Source organism: Physeter macrocephalus, chromosome 4 (genome assembly GCF_002837175.3).
Source record: "Physeter macrocephalus isolate SW-GA chromosome 4, ASM283717v5, whole genome shotgun sequence".
Lineage (NCBI taxonomy): Eukaryota > Metazoa > Chordata > Mammalia > Artiodactyla > Physeteridae > Physeter > Physeter macrocephalus.
Window position 1 is genome coordinate 129,983,433 of NC_041217.1, and position 18,058 is coordinate 130,001,490.

An 18,058-nucleotide genomic window follows, 5' to 3' on the forward strand; every position below is an offset into this window, starting at 1 on the left:
GCATGATAGAGAAAGGGGCCTAAACAAAGGCCAGAACAGTGAGTTTGATTCAATGAGTTATTCTCATGCCATATGGGGGGTATCAATCTTGTCTCCCTGACAAAAACAGTAAACTTCCTACAGAAGAGAATCTAGCCATATATTTCTCCTGCATCCACTTTAGTTGCTAAACAAATATTTAACCAAGTGGAATCACCAGTGACTTCCTGGGAGTTTACACAGGACATGTCACTCGGCGGGTAAGGAGCTGTGCCTCCCGGGTCCCTTCTTTCCTTCTCTCCTGTACACCAACACTCAGCAGACAGAGCCACTGGCCTGTTGATTTGATTCCGTGAGTCTGAGGGAAGCCACCTTCACCAGCATCCTGGACTGGTCAAGAAACTTTCTAAACCTGAGCCCTGAGGCTGAGAGGTAGGAGGGTTATTTATAAAACGTTTTGACTAATGTATATATAGTTTTAATCCCAACACATCCATAAAATCTGACAATTACTCCTTTAAGAAAAAATCAAGTTGCAGCCACCGTAAGGGAGGAATGCATTACTTTCATCTTGGGGAGGGAAACCAATCAGTGCCGGAAGTGCTGGACTCTCTCTGCCCCTTGACTTAACTACTCCTTGCAAGGCACAGTTGGATATGGTGACTTGCTGACAGCTGGTAGAACAAACTGGGCATGCTCAGCTCAGATCCTCCCTTGCTCACTGGGGAGGAGAGATGCCCTTCACCAGGTGGCCCCTGGGAGGCCCCCATTGCAGGTTCTGACCATCTGAAGACTACCTGGCCACAAGCAAAGCACTTGATTCCTTGGCTTAGGGACACCAGATGTGAGTGGGCAGAGCATGCTATGAGCAGCATAGAAAAAGAGAAGGTAACTCACCAGTAGATTAAGAACATCGTCAAAAATTGTTACTGCTTGTCAGCAGTCTACACAGCTAATCTCAAATAGGCAATATTTTGCGACTGAAAGTTCCTATACGACACATGGCAATTCTCTGAAGGAAGGAGGTAAATAGCCACCATGGAACTAAGCACTACTTTCTTAAGGCACGCCTTTCAGGGGAGCCCATATGGAGAAGCACTAACTATCATCACACTGAACATTCAGGTAGGGAAAAGAAAAACAACAAATCCTCTGCAGGAAATGTGAAAATTATGTAAAAACTATGACATACCAGATCGGAATGAAATCCAAGAGGTGAGGATATAATCTCTCTCGAGGAGAAAAAGTGAAATAAGTTGCTTTGATGGATGCCTAACCCCATCAGGAAATGGTGTCAATTTCCCTGGAAGAACAGATAGAAGCCTTCCAGGAAATCTAGGATTTCAGGCAGCAGGATCTGTTCTTAACTTAGGATGTTCAATCTTCACAAAGCTTAAGAAATATTAATATAATTATAACCTAAAAGTTCTAGGTGCTAGGAAGGTCTGCCCCAGGGATGATTATATTATAAAAGAAGGGTTCTGAGGTTTAGAAATTTTGCTCCATCATGTCCTGGGAAAATCTCAAAGGAGGCAGTGCACTCTTGCTGCTCTCCATTTAATTCACAGGAGTAGCTGCAAGCACATACTGAACACCACCCAGGCACTGTACGTGCACTTCCCATGGTCCTCCCCACGCTGTGCAGGTGGGCACCCTTATGCTTCCTGTTTTACAGGTGAGGAAGGTGAGTCTCAGGGAGGTCAAGTCATTTGCTGACCTGGCCAGAAATGGTGAGCCCAGTTTCACAGCAAGACCTTCTGATGCCAAAGCCCTTCTATTACTGGCTCCACTGCATGCTGCAATCACCAACCACTTAGGAAACTCCTTGTTTTTAAGTAACTTCTCTCAGTCTATTTGCAAGTGAACTTTCTTAGATTACAGGAACCCGAGCTCCAGGTTCCACCTACAAATGTCTCACAGCTATTTCCAAAAACCATAGCTGATTTGAGGAGAATCAGGCAAATTCATTTACTGGTAAAAATGCAGTGACAAGACAGAGTCACGAATTCCAGTTTCTTAATTTTTTTTTGGTCACGCAGCTTACAGGTTCCCTGCCCAGGGATCGAACTTGCACCCTTGGTAGAGAACGCACAGAGTCCTAACCACTGGACCATCAGGGAATTCCCCCAGTTGCTTAGAGCAGAAAGCACTAAAGGCCTGAAGTCAAAGAGGCTGGGTTTCAGACAGGCTCCACCAGCTGTAGTGACTTTAGGTGAACTGCCAACCTCACAGGACTAATTTTAAAAGGGAGAGAGAAAAAAAGAGAAAGAAAGAAATTCTATTTCATTGGATTATTTGAAAAATTAATGGTAATATACATGATATAATTTTGTAAGCTGCAAAGCCCTGTACAAATGGAGGCTTCAATTATAATTATTTTGACTCAGCTATTTGACTGGGATCTTACAGAGAATCTGAATCATCAGGTAGCATTTGTTTGTTTGTTTGTTTGTTTTTTTAATGAGATGTAAAATAGCTTAATGATCAAGGACAAAGCCCCGGACTCGGGACAACTAGGTTCAAATCCTGGCTCTCCCACTTAACTTGCTGTTTGATACTGATCAAGTTACCTACCTTCTCTGTACCTCAGTTTTCTTATCTGGAAAATGGAGCTAATAATTAGTGCCTACCTCATAGGGTTTCCCCGAAGACAATTCAACTTAAAATAGTTAAAAGAACTTAAAATATTCTTGGCACACAGGATTCTTGATGTGTATTACTCAATTATTATGATGTTCATCACACAGGCAAAAGGTGGACTGGGATTTAGTAACCTTCACTACAAAACAAAACTGCTGCAGCAGACGGAATAAGATACATGATACCTTTGACAAGCAGCCCTGAAATGTACTGGAGTTTTAATTCTCTGGGACGCTCTTTTGGAGAGAAAAATAAGTTATCAGGCTTCCAGTAAAACCCTGCTCCCTTCCCCTGCTCCTTTCATACGCAAAAAAAAAAAACATGAAGGCACCACTCAAAGCCCTCTTTCCTATTCATTACTCTCCCATCCCCAAAGATCAGCTTCATCCCAGGGTGAAGGCCCAGCTGAAGAAGCCTGGACAGCCTGGGCAAGTCCCTGGAGACCAGGGCAGGGGCAGAATGTCCAGCTCCTCTCTTCTCTCCATCTCAATCCTTCCCATCTTTTCCGGCTTGTATCACATCCCACTTCCTCCAGAAAGACTGCTCGCTTCTAGGCATTCTGCATCTGTAATTGCCAACTCTGCACTCTCTGGCTTGCAGTTATTTCACAAGTGTCTATTTTATTGCCCCTAAAATGTAAACTCCACAAGGGCTAGTCATAGTTCTTCTAGAATCCCCACAGTGCTGAGCATAGCGCTACAGACACCGTTTGTGTGTGCCATAAATAATCGGGGAAGGGGTTGAATTCACTGGAAGGAGTCCAGACTCCCTGCAAAGTGGTCAGATGCAAACTAGGTCTGAGCCTCTACTCCTCCTCCCAAGCCCACAGCAGATGCTGCTATCAGATCACAGCATTCCCTCCCAGAGACCCTGGAAGAAACCTCAGAATCCTTTTCAACACTGCACCACAGGCAGCCAATACAAATTGACTGGAAAGATGAACCCCTTTTGCCATTTCTGCTTCCTAGGCACTCGTTAACTGAGTCTCTATAGCACTGGGACTTTACCACTATTATCATAACTACCACACTCTGCTGTACAGAGCTGTTGACTTGTATGCCTTCAGTAAAACAGTGACTTTCAAACTTTTGATCATGAGAGCTCAATAATAACCCAAATCAGCACATACCAAACTGAAGCTAAAGTTTCCCTAAATACTCACCTGATTAATGTAATGCACTCTGATATTTCCTATTACATTCTATCTAAAAATAGTGATTCAGACCCACAAAATTCATCTCATGGTGCACTATGGTTTACAACTATATAATAGATAGATAGATATAAAATGTTAGTTATATAAATAATGTTAAGATAACATTAGCAGCTGTAACTGATAAGCCCTGAAATCTCAGCCTTCACTACAATAGAAGTTCATTTCTTACTCACATAAAACCTAAACAAGTGTGGACTGGCAGGCGGCTTCCACCGGGCAGTCATTAAGGGTGGGTTCCAAGCTGTTTCCATTTTGTGGTATCTTCAACACATGACTTCTAGAGTTCCCACATACAGGATCATAGCAATCCTGCCTGGGAAGTTTTTTATGGATCAGGTGTACAGGTGACACTCATTGCTTTCAACCTCATTCCATTGGCCAATATTTAGTCACATGGCCTCAGTTTAACTGCAAGGGACCTGGGAAATGTAGTCTAGCCATGTGCCCAGGAAGAGATGAAACAGATCTGATGACCAGCTAGCGATCTCTGCCACAGACCTGCCATTTGAAAAACCCTCCAAGGGAAGGACCTAGCCTTATTCACCTTTATGTCTCTAGTGACTAGGAAAATATTTGGCTCACGGTAAGTGCAGAGAAAAATGTATGATCAGAGAATGAATGGGGAACATGGCAGGTCCTGGCTAGAGTCCCAGAAGTGTTATGGTTTATGATTAGGCTTCATGATTCTCTCCAAACTCACACCTGTGCAAATCCCTGCCCCAAACCTGCCCAAAGCAGAGCTGAATCCAAAAATCTGGATTAGGGCAGGTGGGGAAGATACCAGAGAAACTGGGTTCCCTTCTATTTGGGGGCTGCACAGCCACTTACTCTTCCTACAAACCACATGCCTGTTGAAAAGGAGCACATCAGAACAATTAAGAGCACACAGGCTTACGAGGCAGATAAATCCTGACCAGGCATCTCTCTGGCTACAGAACTACAGCTGAGCACTCAGGATGCTGAGCATCTTCCATGCATTATCTCATTGCATCCTCACAATAAGCCACTGAAGGGCACGGATTTCTCCCTCTGACCCTCCAATTCCCCGAGTGAGAATTAATGTCTTCTACCCCTGTGTTCCCAAAGTCCTTTTTTCACGACCCTTTCCTATAATTCACTTATGGGAGAACCAGTTGGCATGTGGAGGTACATATCTGTTCATCTTGCCTCTCCAATTACACTTCAAGGACAGTGGAAATAGCATACACTTGAGAGTCCAAATACCTAGTTCAAGTGCCAAACCCAACTGAATAGCTTTGTGAGGTTGGCTAAGACGCTTACCTCAATACTTGAGCCTTGATTTCCTTATCTGACAAATGGGGTCAGAAGTCCAACCTCAAGGGGATGCTGGGACATATAAACCTAATACCTATAAAGAACTATGCCTGGCACATAGTAGGTTCTTTAAAAAGTAAGAATATCCCTCCTCCATCTCTCCTTGAGGGCAGTGATAATGTTTTACTCCTGGGCACTAACACCGTATCTCGCATACAATAAATATAAAACAAACATAAGTTGAAATGCATTAAATGACAAGCTTTACTGTTGAAAAATAAAAATAAAAACACAGGGGCTTCCCTGGTGGCGCAGTGGTTGAGAGTCCACCTGCCGATGCAGCGGACACGGGTTCGTGCCCCGGTGCGGGAAGATCCCACATGCCGCGGAGCGGCTGGGCCCGTGAGCCATGGCCGCTGAGCCTGCGCGTCCGGAGGCTGTGCTCTGCAACGGGAGAGGCCATAACAGTGAGAGGCCGCGTACCGCAAAAAAAAATAAAATAAAATAAATAAATTAAAAATAAAACCACAAACCCGGTCTTGGTGTTCAGACCGGGTTCGTTTTTATCTCCCCTCCCCCTTCCCACACACTTCTTTACTCTTCTCCCTTTGGGTAACGTGAACTTTTTTTTGTACTCAGAAATTTTAAATGGCTAACAGAGCACCTCAGGATTCTTTCCTCCGGCCATTATCCTTCTCTTTCAAGTTGTGCTCAGCAAGATTATTTGGATATTGGAGCTAAAAACGGTCAGATTACAAGTGGAGGTCCCTGAAATGTAACATTCCCCATTGCAGGATTCTGGAATTACACCAAGCACCAGGGAGGGGTTGCTCTTCCCCAAAGAGCTCACTGTTCTGAAAAAAGCCTTTGTTTTAAGGCTTTGCAAAACTGCCCTGTGGAATCTTCTCCAGTCCAGGTCCCCAGCACTAGCCTGGGACTGCTCACATCTAGAGTATCTATATGCTCCCTGTAAAAAAGAACACTCAAGAGTCCTACCATCTTGAAAAAATTGCTGCTCTCTGAGTCTTGGTTTGTATCTCACAGCACAATGCTCATTGTTTTGGAACCACTTGTTCTGATTTCTCCAGCAAACCCTGCTGATGATAGCAGCTACTAGGTCTGTGGTGCTGTTAGGTGCTTATGTCAATTATCTCCTCTAATTCTCACAAAAACCCTGTGAGTCAGATATTACTGTTATCCCCATTTTTCAGAGAAGGAAACTGAGGCTCTGAAGGTCAAAGAACTTTGCCTAAGGTTACACAGCCAGCAAGCAGCAAAGCCCCAATTCAAACTCTAGTCTATCAGGTTCAAATCCCATTCCATTTCTGTTACTCCATACCTCCTCTTTAAGCGGTTATAAAAGAAGGTCCTTTCTGTACAGAAATACTTGAGAAAATAAACAGTTTGGACTGGTTGATCTTTAGGTCCCTTCCCCCTCTTAAAAAAAAAAATCTATGGTTCTATGAGAGAAGGAAAAAAAAAAGGAAATATAAGCAGGCCAAACATTATGAGGGTTGGCTTATCAGTATTTAATAACAGCTTTTGGATCAAAACTCTACAGAACCTTATTTATGGACAGACAGTGACTGTTAAGCAGAACCTTTTTATACAACCTTTTCATCCGAGGATATTGTAGCCTTTTACTGCCTTTCTATTAGTGAGAGATGGGGTGTGAAATTTGCTGGCCCTGCCAACATTATCCCATTAAATTATCTGCCCTCTTTCAATGTAATTCACTCAGGGGCAACAGTTTGAGACTCAGGCCCTGTGGCTGTTCATGCCTGGGCGTTCTGAGGGGGGAGGTGTGAAGGAAAAAGTTCAGGTGGTGGTAGCATCCCAATGACATAACATCAATCCACGTTTCACTGCCTTACCAAAATAAAGTGGATGCCACAATTATCCCATTCCTAAACAAACTGAAAACCCCAACCGAGCTTACTGCAACAAAGAGAGAGTCTTTTTACTGCTGTTTATTTTTATTTTGTATTCGTTAGCTTTTTAGATATTCCTGGCATGCAAGTCAGGCTCCGTGTAACAAGCAGCTGCATTTAGTTAAGGATCTCGAAGAGTTCCCCCAAACCAAAGCCCCCACCCCATCATCACCCCCCCTTCAACTACAGAGAACTTTCTCAGAATCATAGAAGACTATTCCTTTCTGTCTGTCTACAGAACAGACTCTCCTGACACACCTTGGGGATTAGGTAAGGCCAAGCTGAGGCTCTTCTGTTTGAGAAAGAGTCCTCGGGGACTTGAGTGTTTCCCAGATGGGGCTGGATTTGCGAGGGTCTGATCCACATCAGGAACTTGGAGCTGGCAAGCCAGCTCTCCCACTAGAGAACACTCTAATAAATCACCCCTTTTCAGCCTACACCCCAAGTTGTACACCAAGATGCAAATACAGAGGCACTTCATCAAAATACATCTCATCGCTGGTTAGAAGGAATTGCCAGACACACTCCTCAAACCGCATCCAAGGTGCAGTTCATTACAACAATATAATTCCTACTGATCAGAAGTACAGACTATAGAGGCGATTCCAATGTATCTCTGAGTTACAGCAGGTCTTGCTCAGGCAACTCCAGCACAGGAAGGAAAACTGAAATTGGCTGTCTCCAATCATGTATTATAACCCCTAGATATGGCTAAGAGAACATCCCTTTGCTGCTCTTAGAAAACCTGGGGAAAAGGCACCTTTGGCTCCTACATAACATAAAAATAGTGTAAATTTTAAGACTTAAACCAGGAGAAACTGTCTAGGGCAGCAGTTAAATAAGAGCATGAACTCTTAGCCTCTGTAAGGCCAGCAATGCCATTTCCTAGCCATGTGACCTTGAGAAAGTAATTTAACCTCTCTGTGCCTAAATCAAAATGAGCTAAGTATGCCACCTCCCTCACAGGGTTGTTGTGAGGATTCAGTGAGTTAATACTTGCAAAATGCTTAGAACGGTGACTGGCCTATTGTAAGGATTATGCAAGTGTCTGTTAAATAAATTGTGCAAACACCGGCATCTCAGAATGCTTGGGTTCAGGGAAATACATTCCTGGTAGAGGTCAAAGGATTTGACACCATTCTTCAGCTTCTCTCAGGCCCAATAACAGCCGGCCTGGTGGGAGAGAAAGCAGAAAGTGAGGAGAGATAGAGGCCCCATGGACTGTGCAGATCTGGGCTAAGGCCCAGGACCCCCCCCACCAACCCTCAACCTTTTGCAACCTACCCAGGAAGGCAACTCATTGCCCCAAGCACCAAACACTCCAAATCAATGGTTCCTATTTTGGGGGGATTGCAGTTTCCTTAAAAAATCAGATTATAGCTAGAAACATACAACCACAAAAATGCACATTAAATTTTGTGTATTACTTCTGGGGGATTTCCTAGCCTTAATTTCAGGTACCCCCAAGTTAAGACCCTCTAGGCTGGTTGCTCTTCTCCAGTACTTGCCATACATGGTTTCATTGAGATCTCATAACACTCAGGTAAGGCTGAGGAAAACTAATCACCATTCCCAGTATGTGGCAGAGAAAAGATTCAAAGCCATGTCTGTTAACTCCAACACCTGTGCTCATAATCATTAAGCTCTACTGTCCAGTTCTACTATACTCCCTTCATACTAAAAGATGAGACAAGAAAAGGAAAAATCCTTGAAAATACGCCATGTTGAGTTTTTAACTAGGAAAAGCAAATAACACAACAATTTTACTTACAACCAAAAAAGTTATTCTCCATTCATTCAACAAAATCTATGGCCCACTTACTATATACGTGTATAAACATATGCCATTTATATAGATATATATGTACATTTGATATATATATATATAGTCTATGGAGCATTCCTTTCCTCATAGGATGCTGGGTAAAATTTTCAAAAATATTTGAAATGGGGTATGTGGTATCGCCAAACCACAACCAAACTGAACACTAATGAATGCAAGTAACTCACCATTTAGAAACTTTCAAGTCTCATTTGAGGCCTATGCTCACCATGCAGGAGATGGAGAGAGGAAAATACAGACCAAAGTTAAGTTTGTAAAAGGACTCCTAACTAAATACCAGAAAGATAATCCCAGGTATCAGAATAGCAATACAGCAATCAGGTATACTGAATCAATATTAAAAATTAAATATTCCCAACACACTGCCAGAGGCAGTTGGACCACACCCCTTGTCAATTAGGCCTCTGTGTGGCTCCCCCGGTAGGATTTTCAGGTGTCTCTAATAAAGATGCAGCTGGATGACTTGGTCTCCAGTGTTTTCACCAGGAAAGCTAACAGTCCTGTTGCCCTCAAGAGATTCTGATTCTAGAAGCCGACAGGACAGGCACCTATTAAAACATCATTGGAAAGTTTACAAAATGACAGCAAACAGTAGCAGGCCACCCCGCTCTGACTCCAAGCAGCCAAACCACAGAAACTACAGGATTCTGAGAGGCCTAAGTGGGTTCTAAAGGCCCTGAGCTCTGGGTACAGTTATCACGGCTTCAGCTTCTTAGAGAGGTTTAGCTCCGGGTTGGTAAGAGGAAGATGGGGAGAAAACAATGAACAGACCAGAAAAAGCAAATGTAAAGGTTTGCTCCTCCTGGCTAACAAAATAGAGAAATGATGGGAGAAATGCTGAGCACTTTTAAAATAAATAAATAAATGAAACATATCTCCCCTTAGGCTGATTTCCTGAGCCTCTGGTTGAGTTACCTTAAGAATCTTGGATCAGACAAGAAGGTAAATCTGAGTTCCACTAGAAGACTTCTCCCCAGAGAAAATATCAAGCATTCACAGAAATGGAAAGGGATTTATTAGACAATAAATAAGACAGTAATAATTGATTTTAGCTCAATATTGAAGAGTTCAGAATAGGCAATACTTTCTTTAAAAAAAAATTTTTCATGGGAGAAAAAGAAACAATTTTAATTCATATGCATGTAGGTCCCACAGAAATGGGACCTAAGAAGTGGCCAAAACTGGCAGCTTTTATACTTTTTAGACAAAGAAACAATAAACTTGTGAGGAATTTTTTTTAAGTTTTTTTAAGCCTGTAGACAATTAAACAAGACAGAATTTGGGTGACTGCTGATAACAAAATTGTCTTACACTCAGCAAAATCATTGCCTGTACATTTATTTAAAGGCAGGTAACCAAGGAAAGGTGCACTGTACCCTCCCCTCCCCGCTTCCTCCCCTTCCCCATGATCTAAAAGCAACCACCGTTGAAAGCTTATGTAGAAGTAGAGTGAACAGAGGATATAACCGAAGTAATCAAGGCCCCATGCTAGGAGCCTTCCTTGCCTTAGCTAGAATCACCCTGGTTATCTCCACCTCAATTCACCGGGCAACCTGACATCAGAAGGATGTTTACAATGTTTTAGGCAGCACGGCCCCTTCTTTACTTTTCACCCAGGTGTGTGGCATGGAACCAGATGTTTGGCATCAACGAAGCAAACATCCATGTGACCAAGCTGTTTACATTTCATTAGGATTTTTCATCAAGAAGGTGCACTCCCTGCTGATGCACATCTTAATTACAATTAGGAGCTGTATTTACCCCGAGGAGCCTCCAGATTAGCCCAACCACACTATAGGATCAATTTCAGAATCATCCTCGGAAAATATGGTTCCTACTTTCCCAAAGTCATCTCTAAGAAATCAAAATTCACCCACAACTTCCTTCCAGAGTGTGTTTTCTACTACGAAAAATATTAGCTAGATTTTAGTCTAAACTAATTCTGCAGTCCTAGTCCATGTAGCGAATAGACCTTTTCCCCTCAACTGCTAAATAGCCCAGAGCCTTTTTTTCCTAAAACACAGCGTTAACTTAAAAATGAAAGACGCACGATAAAAGAGCATGGGTTGGGGCTGCGAGTGGGGGAGGGAAGAATCCAGGGGCTCCAGCACCCCCTCAAGGGATGCATGTTAAAAGTGAGGCCCAAGACCCTGGAGACTTTAATCAACTTTCCCCCTCCAACCTCCAAAGAATGAATCGGCTGTCTCCACAGGCGCAGCCGGGCTCTTCCCTCTCATTGTGTACCGGCTTAGACGCAGCAAGGATCCCAGCTTCCCGCAGCGAGCTAAGACGCTCTGGCTTTCGGTGAAGTCTTTCTCTAACTGTTGCGATTGTCTTTGGAGATTACCAAAATCAAGTATGCATTAGCTGTCTTTTCCCCCCTTGTCTGTAACACACACACACGCACACACACACGCACTCTGGAGCAGCAGGCCTCCTCTGACAGCACATTTTGCACAAAGTGGCGGCGGCGGCGGCAGCGCACACGTTGTGGCCTCCATCGTGACCCTCCAGAAGGCCGGCGAGCCGGGGACGGTGGAGATGCGAGGCCGCCCGAGCCCCAGGGCTTTTGTTTGGGTCGGTCTGCGGACAGCCGGGCCTCTCGCAGGCACCCCTGAAAATACAAACTCCCTTCTGGACCACGCTCTCCAAGGCGTCTGCGATTTGGGAGCAGGATGGACTTGCCTGAACACCGGTTGGACTGCGTTAGGGGTCCGGCGAAAGATGGGGGGGACGAAAAGCATCCCATTGCCCCACAACCCCCAACCCCTCCACGCTTCCTGTCAGCGCTGACAACTGCGGCTGGGCGCCGAGGAAGAAGTCCCCGGGCGCACCCCCGGCCCACACCGGGGCTTCCCGGGTGAATCCCCTCGCCTGCCTCCCCGGTGCCTGGAGTCGCGCTGGCAAGACCCCCGACGGGGCGCCGGCCGCCCCCCGAGGCGGGCGCGACTCTTCCTGTCTGCCCAGCGCCGGGCGGGCCGGCGGGAGGGTGGCCGGGGCCGGGCGGGCCCGCGAGCCGGCCGATGTTCCTCTTACCTTGGGCAGCGGCTCCACGCGCCGCCAGCAGCAGCGCGGCCAGAAGCGCCAGGAGCGGCGGGCGCGCCCCGCGGCGGCGCGGCCGGTGCATTCCTCCTCTCGCGGCGGCGGCGGCGGCGGCGGCGGCGGCGGCTCCCAGGCCGCGCGCAGAACATCCACGGGCTCTGCCCGGGGTCCCGGCCACCTCGTCCCGGCCGCTCTCCCCACAGGATGCCGGGGGCGTCTGAGAAGTTCTTTGTTCCCTCTAACCTGCTCCTTCGCCTCCGCCCGGCCGCTCAGGACCCCGTAAACGCGGTCCCTCCCCAGCCCTGTGGCTGCAACCTCGCCGCGTCCGGACGGTCAGTTCAGTCCCGGGCTGTCGGGGTCGCACTCGCGGACTGCGAGTCTCGCCGGCTCGGGCTCTGAGAAGAGCGCGCCCTGCGCCCGGCGGCTGCCGTCCCGGGGCTCCCTCCGTGGCGGCCGCGGCGGCTCCTCCTGCTCTGCGCGCTCGCTCTCTTGCTCTCAGCTTCCCTCAACTTGTCACTTTCCACCAACTCTCCAGCCCAGCGCCCGGGCCCCGACCAATGGCAGAGGCGAGCCCAGGCCGGCGACCCAGCGCCCTCTGCTGCTGCCTCTCAGCACCCGCACCCTCCCAGACGTCCCAAAAGTCGTTGCTCCCGCGCCTCCCCTGCCTACCCCACGACAGCTCAAACCTGCAGCGGGACTTGAGCCCAGCGGGCCCTTGGGGCCGTTTGACAGAAAGGGAAACCCAGGCTCAGGGAGACTTGTCGGGCTTCGCAAACCGGTTCGTGGCTGAATGACTCAGGAGACCCAGATTCTAGCGGCCTCAGCTCTACCCCTGTTAGCAGTGTGACCCCGGGTGATAGAACGTTTAGTGATACTATGCAATTTCCCTTCTGAGTTTCTCTTTGACCCAAGTGATTTATGTTTTCCCATTTTGTCTTCAATTTCTAGTTTCACTGCATCGAAATCAATGTCATCTGTACTGTTTCCTTATGGAGATGTATTGAGGATTTCTCTGTGGTCAGTTGTTGTCAATGTCCCCTTGGTCTCTTGAAAGGTGTTTTTCTGTCTTCAGAATGTGGAGATAGGTGACTATCTCAATTTGACCTTTATATTATGTTTCTTAGGCCTTCTGTGTCTTTGCATATTTTTTTGTCCCGTTGCTCGGCCAAAGGGGTCATTAAAGTCTCCTACTAACAGTATGTTTTTGTCCATTTCTCCTGGTTAAGCGTTATGAATTTTGTGATACATAAATACTCATGACCTTGTGGAGAGGGGCTTTGATCATGTGGAATGGTGAGCACCTGCTGGGTTCCAGGCCCTGCTTTAGGCTATGAGGATGCACGAGCAAAAAGAGACACCAGTCAGTCTTGGCCTAGAGGAACACCAAGAAGCCCACAGTATAGATAATCATGTATTGAATACCTCCTGTTTGCCTAGTGCTTTGTGTGCATTTAGCTCCTGAATCTTCCATTGACAGTTAAAAAACAAAGTCATTACAAATTTTTACAACTCTTTGCACTTTTACATAGATTATCCTCAAAATACAGTTTTAGAGATTGAAATGCAAAAAAGAGTAAGGGACTTGCCCACAGTCACACAGACAATGGATGGCCAAGCCAAGACTCAGTCTCTTTGCCATGATGGGCCTAAAAGTTCTTGGCCAGAGCCTAGCATATAACAAGCACTCGATGAGTGGCAGTGGTTATTATTGCTGCAGCAATAGCCTCTAAGAACCTAGCTTTAGGATTTTATAATGACCAGTCACCTCAATGAAGGCAAGGACTTTGTAGCCCAGATTCTGTCCCAGCAGGTCCTAGACTCTAGGCTCGCGGCCCTCTGCCTTCAGGCAGGTGAATGACTAACCCTTGTGGGACAAACAGTCACTTATTCTTCTCAGGACTTCAGGGCAGGAGTGTCCCCAGCTGCCTTGATAGCTTTTCCCCTTTCTATCACTCTGACCTGAGGTCAAGGAATGATGGACAGAGAGGCCTTGGGTCAACCAGTTTATCGCCGAAATAGGTCTGTCCTCAAGTTTCTCTGCCTGAGACCCATTCAATCCTGTCTCAATTATCTCCTGTCACTTGCCTGAGGAACTTACTGCACAGGGTTCTCTTGTTAGAAAGCTGTCTTTGATGGTCGGCCTCAATACACCATGGTCCAGAAATCAGAGGAATCTCAGGACACTGCACATTGCTGAACAGTCTTCCGTCGTCTACAGAACAACACTTAGTTGCCAGACAAGGAGGCTTTTCTGTTCTACCCACCCTGCCCCCAAACCCCACCCCATAACGGCTTGGCCCAGGTATCTTAGGTAACAGACGGCTGCCAGTGCTGAGCATACAGAACTTAATGGCACTTTTATCAGTACTTAAACCTTCCAGGAACTTAATCACAAATCATAGACGTGAGGAATGTGACAGCTGGAAAGGGCCCTGGAAATTACCCCCCTTAACATTTTATAGAGGAGAAACATGGGAGTCAGAGAGGTGAAACTTCCTGGCCCAAGGTCCCACAGCTGGCCAGAGCCAAAAGTGGAACCTGCATCAACCAGTCCAGACCCAGGTAAGCATTCCCTCAGTCATCCCAGATCCCTGGAAGTTTAGCTATAACAAACTAGTTCCCAAAGGATAGGCTAGAAAAAGGCTCGTCCTGTTTAAAAAAAAGACAAAGGAAATATTTATGCAAGTTCAGTAAATGCCAGTGCTGATGAGTACAGGCTGCCTGGGTGCATACTCCAGCTTTTCTTGTCTCTGCTGAGTGACAGTGGACAAATATCTTAGTCCCTCTGTGCTTCAGGCTCTCGTCTTCAAAGTGGTGATGATAATAGTACCTATTCCATACTGCTATGAATGTTAAATGAGTTAACTCACGTAAAGTGCTTTTATGAGAATCTGGCACAGAGTAGGCACTTAAAAATGCTATAGATATAATAACACTATTATTATTTACATACAGAAGCTTACTTAGGCCATCAAAATTCCCATGAGGTCGGTGTCATCTTTATTTTTCACAGACGAAGAAATTAATCTAAAATGAGGTTAAGACACTTGCCCCAAAGTTGCTTAACCTCTTTCATTAGTTAAAAGAAAATACAAATATATACTTCACAGAATGGGAAATTTTAATTAAATAAAAAATGTGACGTGCTTCGCACAGGGCCTGATACTGAACTTATGCTTAATAAATGTTTTTATCACTCTCAAAAAAAAAAAAGGAAACAAACTTGCCCAAAGCCATAAAATTAAGGCAAAAAGGTAGGACTCAAGCCTAAGTCAAATCTCTCTACATTATACCCAAGTGATGGGATGTGTGAAAAGATATAAGCAATAAAAATGTTCCTCTTGCAGGCCTTCTATGGACCTGCCCTCTTCCTTAACCACTCCAGTAATTGACACAAACGGATCAGATAATCCAGGAGGAGGCACTCTCTTCAGAGTCCTAGCTCCAGCTATGAGGTACCAGCTGAGGTTCCTGCTGCTGAAGGAGGCCACCATCCACCATGGCCTCTCCCACAAGCACACACTCATGGCTCTGTTTATTATCACTGTGGACACTTAGAAGGCACAAATATGGGTAAGTCATAGTGGGAAGATGGAAAAGGAGCAGGATAGTGGCAAATCAATGGGGTCAAGTGCCAAGGAGAACGTAAAAGAAACTACCTTACATTTCAGAAAGTTGTTGGAGAGAGAGATTCATTTGGGGCATTTGCTTGATATACCCAACAAATATAGCCATTAATTTTTCATCTTGGAGAAACCAAGTAGCATGATGGTTACAAGTGAGGACTCAGGAGCCAGATTACATGGATTCAAATCCTGGCTTTGCACTTAATAGCTGCGAGAGCTTGAATCTCTGTAAAGAAGCATAATAGTAATACTTAGCATCTTACTTTGCTCTGAAGATTAAATTAGTTAACACTTTGAAAGGGTTCAGTACAGTGCCTATCACACAGTAAGCAGCCAATATTTATGAGCTATTATAATTAGTGATTAAGATCAGGGGCCCTAGTGTTAGACAGACCTGGCTGGATGATCTGAACAATTTTACTTCTTTATGATGTAATTTTCTCATCTGAAAAAAAAGATAATAATAGACCCAATACTATAAAGTTATTTTGATTATAAAATAATATACTATATACCCTGAATATAAAGGTCTCAACACAGTGTTTAGCATGGTGCCTATTCAATGAATTGTTTATTATTTTTTTCTCCAAACTTCTACATTATGGGGTGGGAGAGGGGCATTAATTTGATGATCATACAGCCTGGATTTCTAGCACAATCTTGATTTCATATATTTTTATCCATTAGCTTCACAGGTCCATTCGTATAGGGGTGAAAAAGATGATAAAAAGACAGATGTGCTTCCCTGTTGCACCCCAATGTTGTGCTCTTCTTGTCCATGCTATACCTTTGAGATACCGTGTGTATATGTGTGTGTGTGTGTGTGTGTGTGTGTGTGTGTGTGTGTAACATCTCCTCAACCTAGTATCACCATCAGAATTTCATTTACAAGAAATTCAAGAACAGTAAAGTATTGTTAGTAACTAATACCAAGATGTTACAGCCTATAAAATCTTCTGAAAGAAAACAGGAGAAAATCTTAGCAGTCTTGGGTTTGGTGAAGATTTATTATAGAAGACACAAAAGCCATGAACTGTAAAAGAAAATATTGATAAGTTGGACTTCTTCAAAATTAAAAGCTATTGCTTTTTGAAAGACATTGTTATGAAAATAAAAAGGTAAGCCACAGCCTAGGGTAAAATATTAGCAAAGCATATGTCTGACTAGGGACTTGCCTCTGGAATATACAAAGCACTCTTACAACTCATTGATAAGAAGAGAAACAACCTAATTCTAAAAATGGGCAAAGTATTTGAACAAAAACCACCAAAGAAGATATACAGATGGCAAAGAAACACATGAAAATATGTTCAGCATCATTAATAATCAAGGAAATGCAATGTAAAACCATGTTGAGATACTACTACATACCTACTAGAGTGGCTAAAGGTAAAAAGATGAACCATATCAAGTGTTGGCAAGGATGTAGAGCAACTAAAACTTTCATACATTGCTGATGGGAATGTAAAATGGTACAATCACTTTGGAAAACAGTTTTGCAGTTAAGAGCTAAATGTACATCTACCATTTGATCCAGCTGTTCCACTTCTAGGTATTTACCCAAGAAAAATGAAAACATATTTCCAAAGACTTTCACATGAAAATTTATAGCAGCTTTATTTGTAATTGCCAAAAATTGGAAACAACCCAAATGTCCATCAGCTGGTGGAAGGATAAACTCTAGTGTCCATACAATGAAATACTACTCATCAGTAAAAAGGAATGAATTATTAATAAATATAATGACATGGATGAATATAAAAATAATTATGCTGAGTGAAAGAAGCTAGATTTTTTAAAATAATATATACTATCTGATTCAATTTATATAAAATTCTAGAAAATGCAAACTAATCTATAATGACAAAAAATATATTACTGTTTACCTGGGGACAGAGAGTTGGAAGGATGGATGACAAACAGGCATAACAATACTTTTGGGAGTGATGGATATGTTTATTATCTTATTTGTGGTTATGGTTTTATAGATGTATACATATGTCAAAACTCATTGCAGCAGTCTAGATCCAATCATGTGATAGAAACCACACCATAGACTAAGCAGGAAAAGTTTAATTCTAATTCTTTCTACGAATTAATAACTGTGATAAAAGAGTAACTATAAGATATAAGGAAACTAGATACGTTACAAACTTAAAAGAGGTTCAGACCTCATTGGAGAAGGTATGGTTCAGCCCACCAGCCAGCAGTGATGTTCACCGACTTGTCCAGACTAAAGCAAGCAATAGGCCCCCTTCTTGAGAGCAACTAATGGCATGAGTGTGCAGTGGGAGTCTGGGTGCTGGTGTGGACAGGAGGCTTTCAGAACATGTGACCAGTGAGGGGTTTTCAGAGGGAGCTGCAGCTCTGTGTGTACCCCTCTACCGCTTGGAGCCACAGGTGGGCTGTGGGGACTTACAAAAGGAACATCTGCTCAGTGTGTGACCATCTTAGCCACAGGTGACTGCATACAAGCCACACTGGGGCTTTGGTTTCCATGCTGAGA

The 18,058-nt window shown here is 44.4% G+C and overlaps 1 protein-coding gene across 2 annotated transcripts in view; it reads right to left on the bottom strand.

Annotated features, from left to right (window-relative positions):
• ROR1 (receptor tyrosine kinase like orphan receptor 1) overlaps window positions 1–12,028 on the bottom strand; it is a 394,945-nt gene extending 382,917 nt beyond the window's left edge. The window contains exon 1 of one of the 2 annotated variants that reach the window (XM_007127921.4): window positions 11,921–12,028. In XM_007127921.4, coding sequence (XP_007127983.2) covers window positions 11,921–12,011 — 91 coding nt within the window. In that variant the 5' untranslated portion in view covers window positions 12,012–12,028. The remainder of the gene's footprint in view (window positions 1–11,920) is intronic. The other variant, XM_055084564.1, reaches the window with a different exon arrangement.
• Between the last annotated feature and the right edge of the window lie 6,030 nt (window positions 12,029–18,058).